This window comes from Vidua macroura, chromosome 4 (genome assembly GCF_024509145.1).
Source record: "Vidua macroura isolate BioBank_ID:100142 chromosome 4, ASM2450914v1, whole genome shotgun sequence".
NCBI classification, from domain to species: Eukaryota; Metazoa; Chordata; class Aves; order Passeriformes; family Viduidae; genus Vidua; species Vidua macroura.
This window is the reverse complement of record NC_071574.1, coordinates 48,366,195-48,381,527: the sequence shown is the minus strand read 5'-3', so window position 1 is coordinate 48,381,527 and position 15,333 is coordinate 48,366,195. Positions and strand designations below refer to the sequence as shown.

General features: G+C 37.8%; 1 protein-coding gene across 1 annotated transcript in view; it reads left to right on the top strand.

The window, feature by feature from the left end:
* Positions 1-7,198: 7,198 nt before the first annotated feature.
* The window catches only part of ATP10D (ATPase phospholipid transporting 10D (putative)), a 31,064-nt gene continuing 22,929 nt past the window's right edge, over positions 7,199-15,333 (top strand). Inside the window, exons 1-5 of the mRNA XM_053976676.1 lie at positions 7,199-7,464; positions 8,235-8,429; positions 9,394-9,598; positions 13,574-13,659; positions 14,850-14,956. Of these exons, the coding sequence (XP_053832651.1) occupies positions 7,199-7,464; positions 8,235-8,429; positions 9,394-9,598; positions 13,574-13,659; positions 14,850-14,956 (859 nt within the window). The remainder of the gene's footprint in view (positions 7,465-8,234; positions 8,430-9,393; positions 9,599-13,573; positions 13,660-14,849; positions 14,957-15,333) is intronic.

Here is a 15,333-nt window from a genome sequence, read left to right as displayed (position 1 = left end):
AGGTTATTCCTGTCAATATATCCCCAAGCAGTAGGCTGGTTTTATTGCTCTGTGGCAAATCTGATTGTCTTCCTGAGGTTGTACAAGAGTTGGTTTTGTCAAAAATTCACTAACCCTGCAGCATTAGACCTGAAAACCTCAATGGATGCCTTGGGAATTTATGGAACTTTTGAGTAGCTGATAATGTAGGTGTCTTAGAAAATCAGAAGAATAGAATAAATTAGTCATAGAATAAATTAACCTAATCTAGGATTTTAGGAACTCAGGTACAGTTTCTTGCCTTAATAGGTTACTTTCAGTATAAATTTCAATGAGTATGCTAGACCTTATCTACACAATAGAGTTTAGGCCCTTTAAAAACCAGCAATACTGCCAATGTGGATCCATTTCTCTTAAAAGTATTTATGGTAGCATAGGGAGTGTACACAGCTACAAAAAGAAAAAAAATAAAATCACATTCTTCTGCATTACATGAACACCAGTATAAATTTTTAACATGGTCCACACCTTAGTCTAACTGTGAAATTCCTGTGAATTTCACACATAGCAAAGAATCTGTAATGACTAAATGCTGCTTGGCCATAAGCTAAAGATATACCTGTGTGGAAGGACAGTCATAAAAGAGTAAGACTTAAACTGTAAGGTTTTGGTTTACACTTTTGAGACCAATGCAGCACATGAGAACGGGGCATAAAACAGAACTTTTCAGAGGGAGAAATGGATGTAAAATATTTTCACAGATGATCACTCTCCAGCAGTCTTTAGATTTATTTTGGAACTATTTCATCTGAAATTTAAACCTAAAATTTGGTAGTGTATGGTTTGGTTGTGTCCGTAGGTACAAGATCTGATTGGCATCCAAAGTAACTTTACCCAAGATGAAGGAGATTTTCTGCTTTTACACTGCTTTATATTTTTCTGCTCCCACTCTGTAGTATGTTAGCCAGTATTATTGCATGGTTTACTATTAAATTATCTTGCACCCATCCTTGTGTCATGGCCTTGGCACTTCTTGAGTTTTAATGCATCCTGCTGGTTGTTTTTAATTTGTGAAGAGCTGTTGATGGCTGGTTTAATGTACTCATAACCAAGAAATTTCCTTTCTAAAATCCAAGGCTTTTCAAGGCTTGCAAGGTTTCAGTGTTGCCCATGCTAAATTAGACTTTGTAGGTAGGAGTGCATGGCTAAATAGTGCCATAGCAATTGATTTTTCATACTAACATCTGCCTTCCACTCTTAATTCAAGAATTCTTACGTCTCTTTTATAAATATATCTCAGAATATATGGTTGCAAATGACCACATCATTTTCTCAATTTGAAGTTTTGATTCCTGCAGGTTTTTGGCTGTTTGTCCCATAAATTGACACCAGAAGTTTTTTATCCAGATCTATTTGGCATATCAGAATGTCTCAGAAGATTTCCTATTGGCTTGCAAACGTGTGACAAATTTGTGAAATTGCATGTTACAGAGAAAGCAGCAAACCTTAAGAGAAAAAAGTATTCATTCTTCAGAGTGTAAATTAATCTTCAGGCCCTGGTTCCCTGAAGCTTCTTCATTTTCTCCTAGCTTCTGAGTTTTAAAAACGGTTAGGAGGCGTTTTTAATTCAGCCTGTATAGTTCTCTCAGTGTAGTGATGAAAGTGCTAGTGTAGTGAACCTATGCAGTAACACTTGCTAAGAGGTTTAAATGGGACTGTTGTGTGGACTGGGGATGATCTACTCTTCCCCATTGTATAGTGTGACTTCCATCTAGGATAGCATTTTTTATATTTCCTGGTCACGCAGAACCTCAGACCTGTGGGGGAGATTTATTGTCTGAGCTGTTTCCCTTTTAGGTGCAGTAGAATTTTTTCAGGTAAGATAATGATTTTTTTTAAAATTGCATTTCTGTTTGCCAACAATTGATTTATTACTTGCTACTGGAAACTAGCCCAGATGAAAGCCTACTGCATACTGTCTGAGAAGCAACAGGATAGAGACACACACCATAAGCATGCATGTGTCAAAGGTCTGGGGAACATTCTTGTGAAATATGTCATTTACCAAGTGTGTTTAACAAAGAATTTTCTGAAAGAAAAACGAGGACTAATTATTTGGAGATCACAGGAAAAGAGAAGGATGTTCTCAGAAGGGAGGAAGTGGTTAGGGGAAGCCAGGGTAAATGGTAAGGCACTCCACCTGAGCAAATGACCACAACATAATAGTAAGTTGCACTTCCAGAGCAGGATAAACATAGGCTAAATTATCTACACATCTGTTTTGCTGATGATCTTAAGAAATTATCTAGTATGAGAGAGATCAGGGATTGCCAAGTGATTTGCCAAAGGCTACCAATAATATAACTGGAACTAAGGAATTTTTAGTGTCAGCTCCATTCCCACCAGGAAAGCTAGGAGTAAAGGCTTTCATGTAGATGTGCAGGTGATACTTCACAGAATCAGAAGCTGACAGAATTTACAAAAGACAGTGGAAGGGAAGTGATGGGAAAAGAAAACAACTTACAGGCATGAAATACACCTACAAGAGAATGCTTATATGGGGCTTTATGATGCAAGGCCCTTCTTCCAGGGTACAGACCATTTAAAGTAGGGGTTTTCTCAGCATTACCACTAGCAGAGAGTTCTCAAATCCTATTTTTATTGTGATATAGGATGGAGAGTGTATAGCGTTGATCTGTCCTGTGGTAAAAATGATGTTGTTGTGCCTTGCTTTAACAAAGATATGACAGCCAGCTATTTCTTGTTAACCATATCTGGTCCCTCCAGTTTTTCATATCTCAAAGTGCATTATAAGAGGAAAGAATCAGAACACATGAAGGAACTGGTGTAGAAAAAAATCCAGTGTCATATCATTGCCTTCCACATTTCATCATTATGTTAGTAACAGTTAGTAAGCTTACTACAAGAACTTCCCTTTTTGAGTCTAAGACATACCTAAATTGCCTCTGTATCAGCTGTTTCCATTTAGCAAGATCAAGAGTGTTTACTTGAACAGTGTATAGTGTGAAAATGAGGACAAGCTAGTTTGTGTGAGGCTGTCCTCAAAACTTAGCATGTGATCATTTAGGCTTCCTGTGTTCAAATACATGAACATTATTCCTCGGGGTTTAAAACATAAACATATGTTTTAGAAATTAACTTCTAAAAATAGTGCTTCAGAGTAACTCATCTTGTAGATCGTTTGCCAGTGTTTCAAGAAATATCTGCTGTTTTGTATTTCTAGTTTAAGTTCACATTAGCTGGGGAACTCAAAACTTGACAATGAAAAATAACATGACAAGAGGGTCAAATAATGTTTTAAGGGAATGAATTTCTCAGAAAAATTGGTTAAAATAGCTTCTATTTGATATTTGGTGACTTTACCCTCTAAAATGTCTAACATGAAGTTGATGAAACTCCTTCTGACCCAGAAAATGAGTTCAATACTCTATGAACCAAATTTATTGAGGAAGAAGAATAAAATTACTCAAAATAGAGTTAAGAAATGCAAAAGATGTTTCTGAAGTTTGAAACATCAAAAGTGCTATTTTAAAATGCTGATGCAAATTATTTGAAAAAAAAATTGCAAAATAGTAGCTCAGTCAAATCCCAGGTGAGTCAGAGTGCATTATGGCAGAGGATGAAATCCAGATACTTTTTTCCCAGGATGTCTGTTAATTGTCTGATTCACCTCTCCGATCATAGGAGATTATTTGTTATTTCTCATACAATGTTTCCAGTGTGGTGATTTTGTGTTAGTTATTTCTCATCCCTACAATCTTCAGTTTTCTGAGAAGTAGTTACATTAGAATACTGGAGATACTGACAAAAGCATGCAGTGCACGGAACTGAATCTAATGTTTCCTGTTCCTTTTTAAGCTCTGCTTCTCTGAGGAAGGGTGGGGCAGAGGTTTTGGAGCTGTGTCAGGAGTCAGAGAGGATATGTATGTGGTGAGGGGTGACTGCTCTTCAGCAGCATTCAATATGCAGTTCAAACCATCAGCTTCTCATCCAGTGGTGAGGAATTCCATCTTAACATGTTGTCATGTTAAAATGTCCAGTGTTCTTCCTCCCTGCTTTCCCAACTGCTTTATTTTTTATAAATAGTGGTCACTGGGTATCAAATGCTAGAAAAGATAATAGATTATGTAAACCAAAAATATATAGAATTTAGAAGGTTTTGAAATTTGTAAGGTGTATTTTAGCTTTATAGATTATTTTGCCCATATAATTTTTGCTGAATGAACAGGGTCTCCTGTTTAAGCTTTTGCATTCCCATTAACCCTGGGAGATCAAGAAAGAGTTCCTGCCTTCTTCATCAGTATCAGATGTTTGTTTGCCTGGTCTTATGAAAACAAACATGATTTTCACTACAAATGTAACCTGCTCTCAGGTATCTGGCTGGTGGCATCTTGTGAAATTTGCTGGCATTTACTTACTTAAGTTTGCTCCTAGGTCATTGTACACTATAACAGTGTGTAGAGATATGTCAGATTATTGGGCAAAAGCGTGGTTAATTGACACACCCTGAATGATTCATGCTAAAGATGAAAGCTTGAAGGAGTGATAAATTTGCCAGAAGAAATGATGGTAAAACTCTCCCTGGTAATCCAGCAAAGTTATAGTTAAAGCATGCATTTATTTGAAAAGGCCTTCCATTGTACAAAATCATTTTTACAATTACTGATTTGTCACAGCAGAGACAATTAAGGAGAATTGTTGTATCTTCAAAATGGTCAAGCCTTAAGGATGCCATCCAAAATCCATAAGTTTGGGTTTTTTTTAATCACTGAACTGCCGAAATTTGTGATTGCAGGGAAAAAAAAACCCAACCTACCGCTTTTCAGCCAGTCATCTTTTAAAATTCTTTAAATTCCAGTACTTTGTTCTTTAATTCAGTCCTGACTTTTGTAGATGGGGGTATGTTAATTTGGGGGTTTGGGAGCTCTAGGTGTATTGAAACCTGCATAGTCATGTATGGACTCCACTGGCAGTACATTCTGCAGTCCCTAAAAATTTTTGAAGACCTTTCAATCTTTCAGCTTGTTCTCAGGCTCAGTGTAAATTAACTGAAGCATCTTTTTCACCTGTGTACAGATCAGTGTTCATATGTATGACTGTATGGTAGCCATAAATTTAAAGTAATTCATTGGTGTGAAGTAGCTGCTTCTAAATGTCAGTTCCCATTTCTGGAGGAAGGGCTGACCCTGACTAAAATGGGATAGTAACCTCTATGCAGAGTACAGTCCCTCTGGGAACTGTCTCCCAGGCAGAGAAAGCTAAGGCGGACGATGCCGCATTCTGTGAAAATAAGAGGATGCCATGTATTTTAAAAAATCTTCACAACCTCTTCTTTCTTGCTTCTCTAAGAAGTCCCAGACCTAGCTGCATTCCCTTGTAACCTTTGGTAGTCTGATAATTACTGGGACCACAGTGTTTAGTTCTGAGAAAAAAAGGAAAGCCTTTTCCTCAGACTGGTCCCTTAGGATGTCTGGGGGAGCACTGAAGAAAGGCCTTGGAAGCACAGTAGGGTACTGCCAGGGGATGCTGAGAGGAAATCTATATAGTGGTTTTGGTGTTTTTTTCCTCTCCTTCATGTGCAGGTCATGGTTTCTAAAGAACATGATTTTCATATACATGGTTACAGTCTTCCAAGACACCATCACTATCAATAGCTATCCAGATCTAATGGTGATAGGACAAAAATGTCCCATCTTAATTTGATGAGATGAAGAGACCAGATAACCATTAGAGAAAAGCTTTCTAGCTGTGACACAGACATCCTGGCTTTTTGGGAAGTTTGAAGAATCTCCTTTTTCAGAACAGAATGGATTGATGTGGAGATACAAATAGTACCCAATTTTTAGAGGACCTGATGAGGGCATTGTGCTCATGTGTCAAGAATTCTGCAGTTGTAATAGAAGAATCAAGGAAGATATGTACAAGAAGATAGTCTGGGTAAAAAGTCAAATTGATAGTTTGGAAAACTACTATTTAGAGCAACATTTTGGAGGAATCTGAACAGGACAGAGTGGCATTTGTCAGTAAAAGAGAAAGGTACCACATGAACAGAAGCTTGAATTGATTGAAACGAAAGTCAGGATTAGTTTGATAACCACACAGGAAGAGTATGTTGTAAAGAGATTTCCTTTAGGAAGATCCAGCAAGTTTTAGAAGTAGCTTTTGTGTGGGAATTTAGAAAGAGGTTTTAGTCAAAAATTTTGCTAGAATCTATGCAAGTAGTAAGATACCAGATGGAAGGAATGTAACCCGAAGCGAGAAGTATTGATGATTTTAGGCTCATGCTATTTATAGTTTTAAACAAATATACAATTAACTGTTCTATGGAAGAAGTAATACAAGAAATGTAGCAACCATTAGTTAAAACTTTCAAATTGTAAAAAAACTTCATTATAAAAGCCAGCACTTTTGAGCTTCTACTAAAGCATGGTTTGTGCAAGAGGCCTTTTCTGACTGCACTGGGTGATTTGATAAAGTGAGCAAACGTGTAGCTATAAGTGAGTATCACCTATAGCTGCAAGCTTTCACTCTCTGTAGGAAAACAAATTCTTGGGTAGAATGCTAAAGCTTAGCTAGGTGGATAAAGGAGAAGCATTGGCATGAAATTTATTCACCCTCTGTCAGTTAAAAGTTCTCAAACCTCTTTCTAATTCACTGGAAGAAGTTTGGTTGATGATAGCTACTTAGTGCCTTTCACTGGCAAGTCCTCACTTTGTGTCTAAGGCTGTATTCAGATTCCTATTACTAAATTGTTGACTTCTGAGTTTAAGAAGGTTTGTTAACCATCAGCATGGACTGCAGTGTCTGAGATGAGGATTCCTTTCAAAATGCTGTTCTCTGCAGAATTAGCAGCTTGTCTCCCTTTCTGCACTATGCTACAGCATGAGAAACTGGTGGGTGGACTACTATTACAAAAATGTTGTGCATTTTAAACAGAGTAATCAAATTATAGAATCCTGAAAGGTTTGATGAAATTCAGATAAATTCAGTCTTTGAAGCAGAAGGTCCTGACCTCACATAACCTATTAACAGTCTGGGTTGGATTCATTATGAAAATTACTTTTTTCCCAAGGCTTATTCAAAACTGTAGCTGTGACTTCTTGTTGAAAGGCTTTACAGAATTGTTGTGTAACGTGCTGTATTTTCAAATGTTTCTAGAGAAATGACACTCCTTGGACTATAAAGTGTTTCAGGTGCAATGGCAGATCCCATCCGCTGGGCCCGATACCGGTGGCAGCGACTGATACCAACAGAGGTCAGAGAATGCAGCAGCAACAATTCAAGTAGCAAGTGCTATCAATCACCAAAAACTACTGGCAAACATAGGACAGTAATACCCTGTTTGGGACATTTTAAAGAAGAGTATGAAAAAGTATCAAAACTGTACATGAACAACAAAATACGGACTACTAGGTATACTTTATTGACTTTTTTACCACGGAATTTATTTGAACAATTTCATAGGTAAGGAACTCCTTTTTGATTGTGGTAATTCTTCTGAAGCTGAATCCTTCTATTTAAACATTTGTGTGTGCTACTATATAATGAAAAATTATTCCTCAAGCTGACCTATCACTTCTGAAAAGATACATGTTATATGGCCAAAGTTTCTTGAGCATCATAATTGTTGACCTAATCCTTTTCTCCTTAGCTTATGTACTTTCTGCTTATTCTGTTCTTTGGACTATTGAACTATTCCTTGTTCTTGGAGCACTGCCACACACCAATCGACAGTGGGATTTTCAGCTTATTTCCTGCAAATGTCTTTTTCCCTTTCCCTCATGTCTTTCTGTCTTGCCAATTCTTTTAATCTTCCTTGTGCTTGGAGAACTGCGGATCTGTCAAGCTGCACAAGGAGGTTACAGGATAGCTTCCTTTTTAAAAGATGTCATCTTCCCTAAGAGATGATAAAATTAAATTTAAAGACCTGGAAATTTGAGAGTGCAAAATTCACCAGTGTCTCACTGTGGAAAACATGTGCCTGGAGGACAGTTTTGAAAATACAGGAGATTTCTCGGTTTCTGCATTACCTGATCATGTGTGTTAAGCAACTGTGTTGCTAAGTAATTTATTGACTGGAGAGTGAAAACAGAGTTCTGGATAGTTATTCCTTTAATTGCAGGTGAAGAAAAGATAAATCACTGATAATTTAAATGTCTATATGGCATGGAGTGGGGAAATAAGGATCATTGCCTGCTAGCACAGTTAAATCCTGTATTTTCTCTTTGTTTCAGAGTTGCCAATTTATATTTCCTATTTCTGGTTGTCCTAAATTGGGTTCCTCTGGTTGAAGCTTTCCAAAAAGAAATTACAATGCTACCTCTGATAGGGGTTCTGACAATTATTGCAGTGAAAGATGGTCTAGAAGATTACTCAAGGTACAAAATGGATAAACAGATAAACAACTTAGTAACCAAGGTATATAGCAGGTAAGAGACAAGAATGTTAGTGGTTTATTGTTATTATTAGATTGTGACCATTGCATGAAAGAGTTGATGATAACTTTTGCTTACCTTCTGGATACTTATAGAAGCATAAAATGATGTAATTTGGAAAAGGTCTCTGAAAGTGATTTAGTCTCAACCCCCTGCTCAAATCAGGGCTATTTAGATCTGTTCACTCGGACTAATTGTGACTCGATCACCAGTTTTCTTAAATGGTTATCATAATGGTTATCATATTAGTGTAAAATCTGCAAAAAAAAAATTTGCTTTGAGGCAAATGAGTTCATGGATGTGTTTGTATGGTATTAACCAAGGTACTTCGACTAGTTAAACGTTGTTGTACATAGCATTTGTTTTGAAAGGTGTATTTTTAATTCTTCTAAAATGGCTTAATGGAAATTGAACGGCTGCTAGTTTATCACTCATTAATGGCATCATGTTGTACTCATAGTGCAATACCATTTCCCCAGAGAGAACAAGATAGTTTTCTACGTGAGTGCATCACACAGTTCAGTATGAGTGGTACCATCTATATTCCACCGTGCAGGACTGCAGTGTTACACACGGTGGGTGCAAGTCAGGCAGGGGGTCTGCTAGTAGTGAGTCTGCTAGGCAGTTATTATCATGGATGATAAAAGGACAGGAATGCATCATAATCTAAATTAACCATCAGAAAACTTCCCTAAGTATATATCAGTGCTGCCCACATAATTATTTTTCTTTTATACCTGTCATAAAAGGATATTCCAAGATGTAAAAAAAAATGAAGCACAGTGAATGTTTTTTTTTCTTTCTTTCTTGCATGCTCTGTTTCCATGTGGGAAAATGAGTATTTTGGAAAATGTCACTTTTGATATGTTGTAGGAGCCATCACAAATAGCATCTGTAAGTTTTTCTCACTTTCAGCTTATGCATTTGTAAAAAATCACTGTTCTTCTGTGTATTCCAGGAAAGAGAAGAAATACATAGATGAGTGCTGGAAAAATGTCAATGTTGGGGACTTCGTCCGGCTTTCACGTAATGAAATCATTCCTGCTGACATTGTGCTGTTATATTCTAGTGACCCAGATGGGATCTGTTACATTGAAACTGCAGGCCTTGATGGAGAAACCAATCTAAAGCAGAGACAGGTGGTGAGAGGATATTCCGAGCAGGTGAAAATTGTGCTTTTCTAGTGGTATAAGAAAGCTGACATCTCAGGTGGTGAACTAAAAAAACCCTTAGCCCTCTAGATTACCTAATTCATGGTAGCTCAGTAATCCCCATCTGAAAATCAAGGTACTAGGTAACACAGTTCTAATTTGTTGAGTGGTTTTGGAACAAATCCTTGCATGTTCACACAGCCCAGAGAAAGACAGATCTATTTCAAGTGATGAAAACCAGCAAAATTAACAATTCAGGTAAACCTCAAGTAGTTACTTACGGTGCATAACATGTCATAGGTGGGAAATTTGAGTTTTTTAGAAGGGATTTCTGTGCTATATAAAGACCTAGAGAGCAGATACTATGTTTTTCACCCTTTCTTCACATTGCAAATGCTTTGTTACTCCCATATAATATTTTAATATTGTGCCTAACAGCCAGAATGCTGGAGGCTGTCACAAAAAGGGCAATATTAAAAGATTAAAGAATCCTGACGTTTCTGTAGTCTTCAGTTCTCCTGCTGAAACACCATGCTTAAAATAACAGCAGGGAGCTTCAGTGTTGTCCATAAAAACAGACTGTTTAGTCATCTGGAGATAAGATTCCCTGAACTGCCTCTGAATTTATAGCAGTGGTGAGGAAGTGAGGAGAAGTTGTCTCTAAGTGCCGTTACTTAGTGGGTGTGGTAATGCCAAAGGCTTGATGTGCCATCCATGAACAAGGCTGTTTCTTATCCCCTAGCAGTCACATGCTTACTTCTATTTTTACTTCTATTTTTATTTTTATTTTTTGATTTAATCTTAAAACAGTGAGACAGGAAGGACTGTTTGATCCTTTTTTATAAACATATTATTACACAAAGCAAAATTCCAATGGTTCTTCAGGCTTACAGGATACTGAGGTGGCCCAATTCTCATACCAGCTCCTGCTGCCAAGGTCGGCTTTGAGTTCCACTCAAGAAAGAGACTGATTTATTTATTTTCTGAAAAATTTACCAATATTCTAGGAAGAGTCATGGTGTCCAAAAAAGTGTCAATTCCTTCACCATTCAAGACTGTTCATTTTTGTCATCAAATATGAAAAAAATATTTATAGTTCTTGTAGAATCTTCTTGTCAGGATTGCTTGGTTTCTGACTGTACAGCCATGGTTTGTTTTACAGACCTCGAGTGCACTTCCAGCTGAGCTCCAGCCTGGGAATTTGTCCTTATAAACTCAGGCTGAGTAAAACTGGCAGTGCTGTGTAAGGGGTTGACTGCCTGACCTCTCCCACTTTTTAACCTCAGAAGAAAAGGAATAAACAACACCAAATTAAAGAACGTATGAAGACAAGAACTACAGAGTCTTAATCTATTTCCAAGGTTGTTTAGTCCTGCTCCTTTGTGACTAAGCAAGTAGAAACATGATGAAAAAGTTTATCAATGGGGTACCTGTTCATGCACATGGGATTCCTTTAAGAGAATGCAAGGCAAAATGAAAGCAAGAGGCAGGAGCTGAAACTCTCATAGTGATTTTTGTATTATTTTTTTCAATGCTTAAATGACAACAGAAAAGAAATGGGGAAAGTAACTTGAGGCTTCTTAAATAGCAGTGGGTAATGAGACATAGAACACTGTCTCCAACCAACTTGGCATTCAGAGAGAAATACACAAAACAGACTTCCTGAGGATGATGAACTATTTTGTGAACAAAGTGACATTACTCTGCTGCTTTCAAGACACTCAAATGTTGCTTCCTCTGAGGAAGGGCTTAATCTCCTTTTCCGTCTACCCCTCCTGTGGTTAGCTGAACCATGCACAGGTTCATGGGGGTTGAGAAGCTAATATGCCATTAGCACTAAAACACTGTGAACAGTGAATATTTCCTATTAGATTATAAGAGATAGCAAAGAACTGCACCAGTTGGTTCCCTCTCAGCCTGCATGGTCAGTGACTGAATCCAGGCCTGGCTGCAGCATCCTCAAACCTAGTGGAAAGTGCTGTTCTTTTCTTCTGGGAAGCCTCAGCCAAGCTGATCAAAGGCATTCCTAGCTCTCCTCTTCCACCTTAGCCGTACACCCACTCCATTCCCATGCTATATTATCAAATGGTGTATGTGCACAGCACAGCCAAAGTGAGTGGGCTTGGCCCTGGGAATCTGCATCTCCCCGTTTTGGTGAGTGTCTGATGCAGGGCCTGTCATTCCCAGCTCCCTTACTCAGTTTCCATCTTTATTGTCTCCCTTCTTTAGGGACCTTTACACAAAATCCAAGCAATCCTAATTTTGCCAAAATTTAAATCTTCTCTTTTGTGCCAGGAAACATAGGAAAACTTCTCAAGAAATAACAACTTCTCAAGAAATAACAAAGGCTTCTACTCTCAGTATTTGCTTTGCCAAAATTACAGTTATAATGAAAAAATACAGAAAATAAACTTATAGTCCAGGAAGATCTGAGTGTCCATATCAAGACACCTGCTTTTGGACATAGTTTTTGTAACTTCTGTTTTATGCTGGCAGAATGTAGATAGCTGTGTCCACTATAGATTACACCCAGAGTTTCAGTACTTGCTCTTTGAAGGTATATTACAAGAAGCTCCACCAGCAATAGATATTTCGATGTTTCCAGACAGTAGAAGAAATAATTCACTGCTTTGGCTATATCACTTTGAGAGTAGCTCTTATTTGGGTAATCAGTGTACAGTGCAAAATCCTTGCAAAGCATCAGTCAAGTCTTCTGTCTGTAACATCTTACAGAAATGTTATACCTCCAATGTAAATCAACATGAGAAGGGTCAGTTAACAGGTCTTTCACAGTTAACTAAATTTGCAAGGAGACTGAATGTATCTGCGTGTCAAAGGCTGTGTTCATATTGACTTCGGGTTAATACAGTGCAGAAAATCAATACAGCAAAACATAGCAAAAAAAGTATTTTAATCAAGCTAACAAAGTACTTAAACAATATGATGTCTTCTGAGTTTCAAATTCTACTTACAGGATTGTGTTTTAAGCTCACAGTTGCTGTCCTGCCAGTGTGAAGTCATCCAGCTGATGGGGAGTACAGCCTTCTCAGGGACTTAGTAATGTAATTACGTCTTTATGTGTAAAGACGTAATTATGTCAAAGATTTACTCGGTATCACCTGTGAGTTAGAGAATTTTGCTTGGGAGTCTGAAATCTTAAATTGGTCATTGGGTTTTTGTTTAAAGAGTAGGACAAATGACTTTCCAAAGAGTTAGTGGCAGGTATTCAGCTTGGAAATGACTCAGTTATACCAAACGCAAGCCTGTGTTATACTAGAGACTAGAAGCATATGCCATTAATTAAAATTAAGTCACAATAGCAGGTAATTCCAAAGATGAGGCCTTTTGGCTTTTCTCTTACTTCTTGTCATGTTTCATTCTTATTAATACAGGAGATTTGTTTCAATTGACTTTTCACTGAAGGCAATATGTTTGCAATATGTAGTTCTGGTCTTTGATAACAGCCCTAGCCCTTTCTTTGGTACTTGTAAGTATCAAACATCATTGCAAAGTTCTACCTGCTTGCTTTGTGTTAGCACGGAAGCCATCCTGGTCATGGTATTGGGGAAAAAAAAGTCTGTTTGCAAGAAATTCTGCTTGCAGCGAAGACAGTGTCTATTCTTTTTGATTTTTCATTATCATATAATGAAAAAAATCTATGGGAAATCTCTGCCGTTCAGATGTTCTTACTGCTTCTGCATTTTTTTTCTTCTTCTTCATCCTTCTACCCATTTTTTTCTTTTCCTGTCTTCTCAAAATATCAGCAATTGAAATGATACTTGGCAGTGTCTAATATTTACTAGGAAGTCCTGTGGTGTGTAAATCTGATTTATCCTGGGTAGGAGACCATCAGCACAAGCAGCAACCTACAGTTTAGAGGCTAAATTGTTAGATATTAGTATCTGAACCTCTAAATTTACAATGTTTTTAAGTTCTACACTTTGTCTGAGTTTTCTGGGTTTTTTTTTTCCCTTCCCTTGGCTTTAGGTCTCTGAAATTGATCCAGAAGAATTTTCCAGTAGAATTGAGTGTGAAAGTCCTAACAATGACCTCAGTTGTTTCCGAGGCTTTGTGTGAGTACGTGGCTCTTGGTGTCTCTTTCAACTATTATCATTTGCTTTGGCATTCTTACTAATTTTAGGAGATTTTGTAATGTTTGCTTTAAGAAATAATGGTATGGATAGAGGTCAGTTTGCACCACTGCGCTTCTGAGTGCAGGGCAACAGACAGAACTCCAGAAGGGTTTTCTGAGCAGCAGATGGGGCACTGATGCTCTTTATTTTGTATTAAATATTTTCAACATCTTAGTTCAGGCTGTTTTGCAAACTTCATACTTGAAATAGCTGTTTTAAATCTCCTCTTCATAACATATAGTGTCTATAGTATTTGGTCTGGACCACGGCCTGACTGCAAGCTGCATTGCTTAGAATTGGAAATCAGAAGGACTGGCTTCCTTTCATACTCTGATTTGTTTTGTATAACCTTGTCAGTTGATCACACTCCATTTGACCAGTGTGCCTCTCTCTGTCTTTTCTTCAGGTTGGGTTTATGTTACGGATTTTCTTTGTGGTTAAGGTTGGAAGGGACCTTAAGGGACTAGATGGTCATTAAGGTCCCTTCCAACCCCAGCCATTCTATGATTCTGTGATACTTACAGGTTTATGGCTTTCCACAGATAATAGGAAAACAAAATACTGTTTTATGGGGTGACCTGTTTTCAGGTTTTGAGAGTTAGAATGTCTTTATTTTTCTCTTTGCAAACTGATACATTAGATATTTGAGAATAAAAAATAAATACATATAAATCTTAGTCTCTGAGGAAGCATCTTGACAGAGAGTGGGCCTAGCTGCACTGGAAGTATTCCACAGGAGTGACGGTGCTCACAGTATATTTACGATGAGATTTTATATTCTTTTCAAATATTTTTTGATGCTGATAATCCGAATAGGATAGGGTTTCAGATTTCCAGTATTTGTCATGGATCTCTTTTCAGTGGTGTTGCCTGCTTGTCATATGCCAGATGACAAATGCCCAGCTTATAAATGCAAAATAAAATTGTAATGGAGTGCCCACGTGCTCGGATTTTCAAGGGTGATCTGCTTTCATGTTACTTCATTCATTTGAGAAGTCCGATCAGACGTGTCAGGATGGCAGTCAGTGATTTGCAACTTCTTTGGGAAATCTGTTGCTAATGGTTTTGCAAAGCCTGGTTGGTAATTGCTGGATTCCTTCAGCTGACATGAGGTGGTTTTTTTTTTGCAGTGAGCATTCAAACATGGATCGAGTGGGTCTCAGCAAGGAAAACTTACTGCTCCGAGGATGCACAGTAAGAAACACAGAAGCTGTGGTAGGCATAGTGGTATATGCAGGTTAGTGAACTGCCCTGGCTTTCACAGACTGCCTTGCAAACAAGATAGTTGTATGCCCTAAGAAACAGTATTGTACAAAGGGGAATTGGGAGAGTAAAAGCTTGAATCCCTCAGAAGGCAGCCTTAGCTAGAAATGTTAAGAATGAATATCTGGGTTAAGTTTGTTTCTGTTTTCACGGTAAAAACTGATACCCCTGATTATTCCTGGAAGGGCAGATCTGTTGTGTGTGAACAGGTCGTCATCCTCAACTTGTTAGTTGCAGTGGTAAACTGAGATTTTGAAATGGACATGGAAATGCATGACTTGCTTAGGACTTTTTTCTTAATGAAAACTGAAGCTAGTGCTGTTCTAGTTGTGCTCTACAATTTGTAGAAAG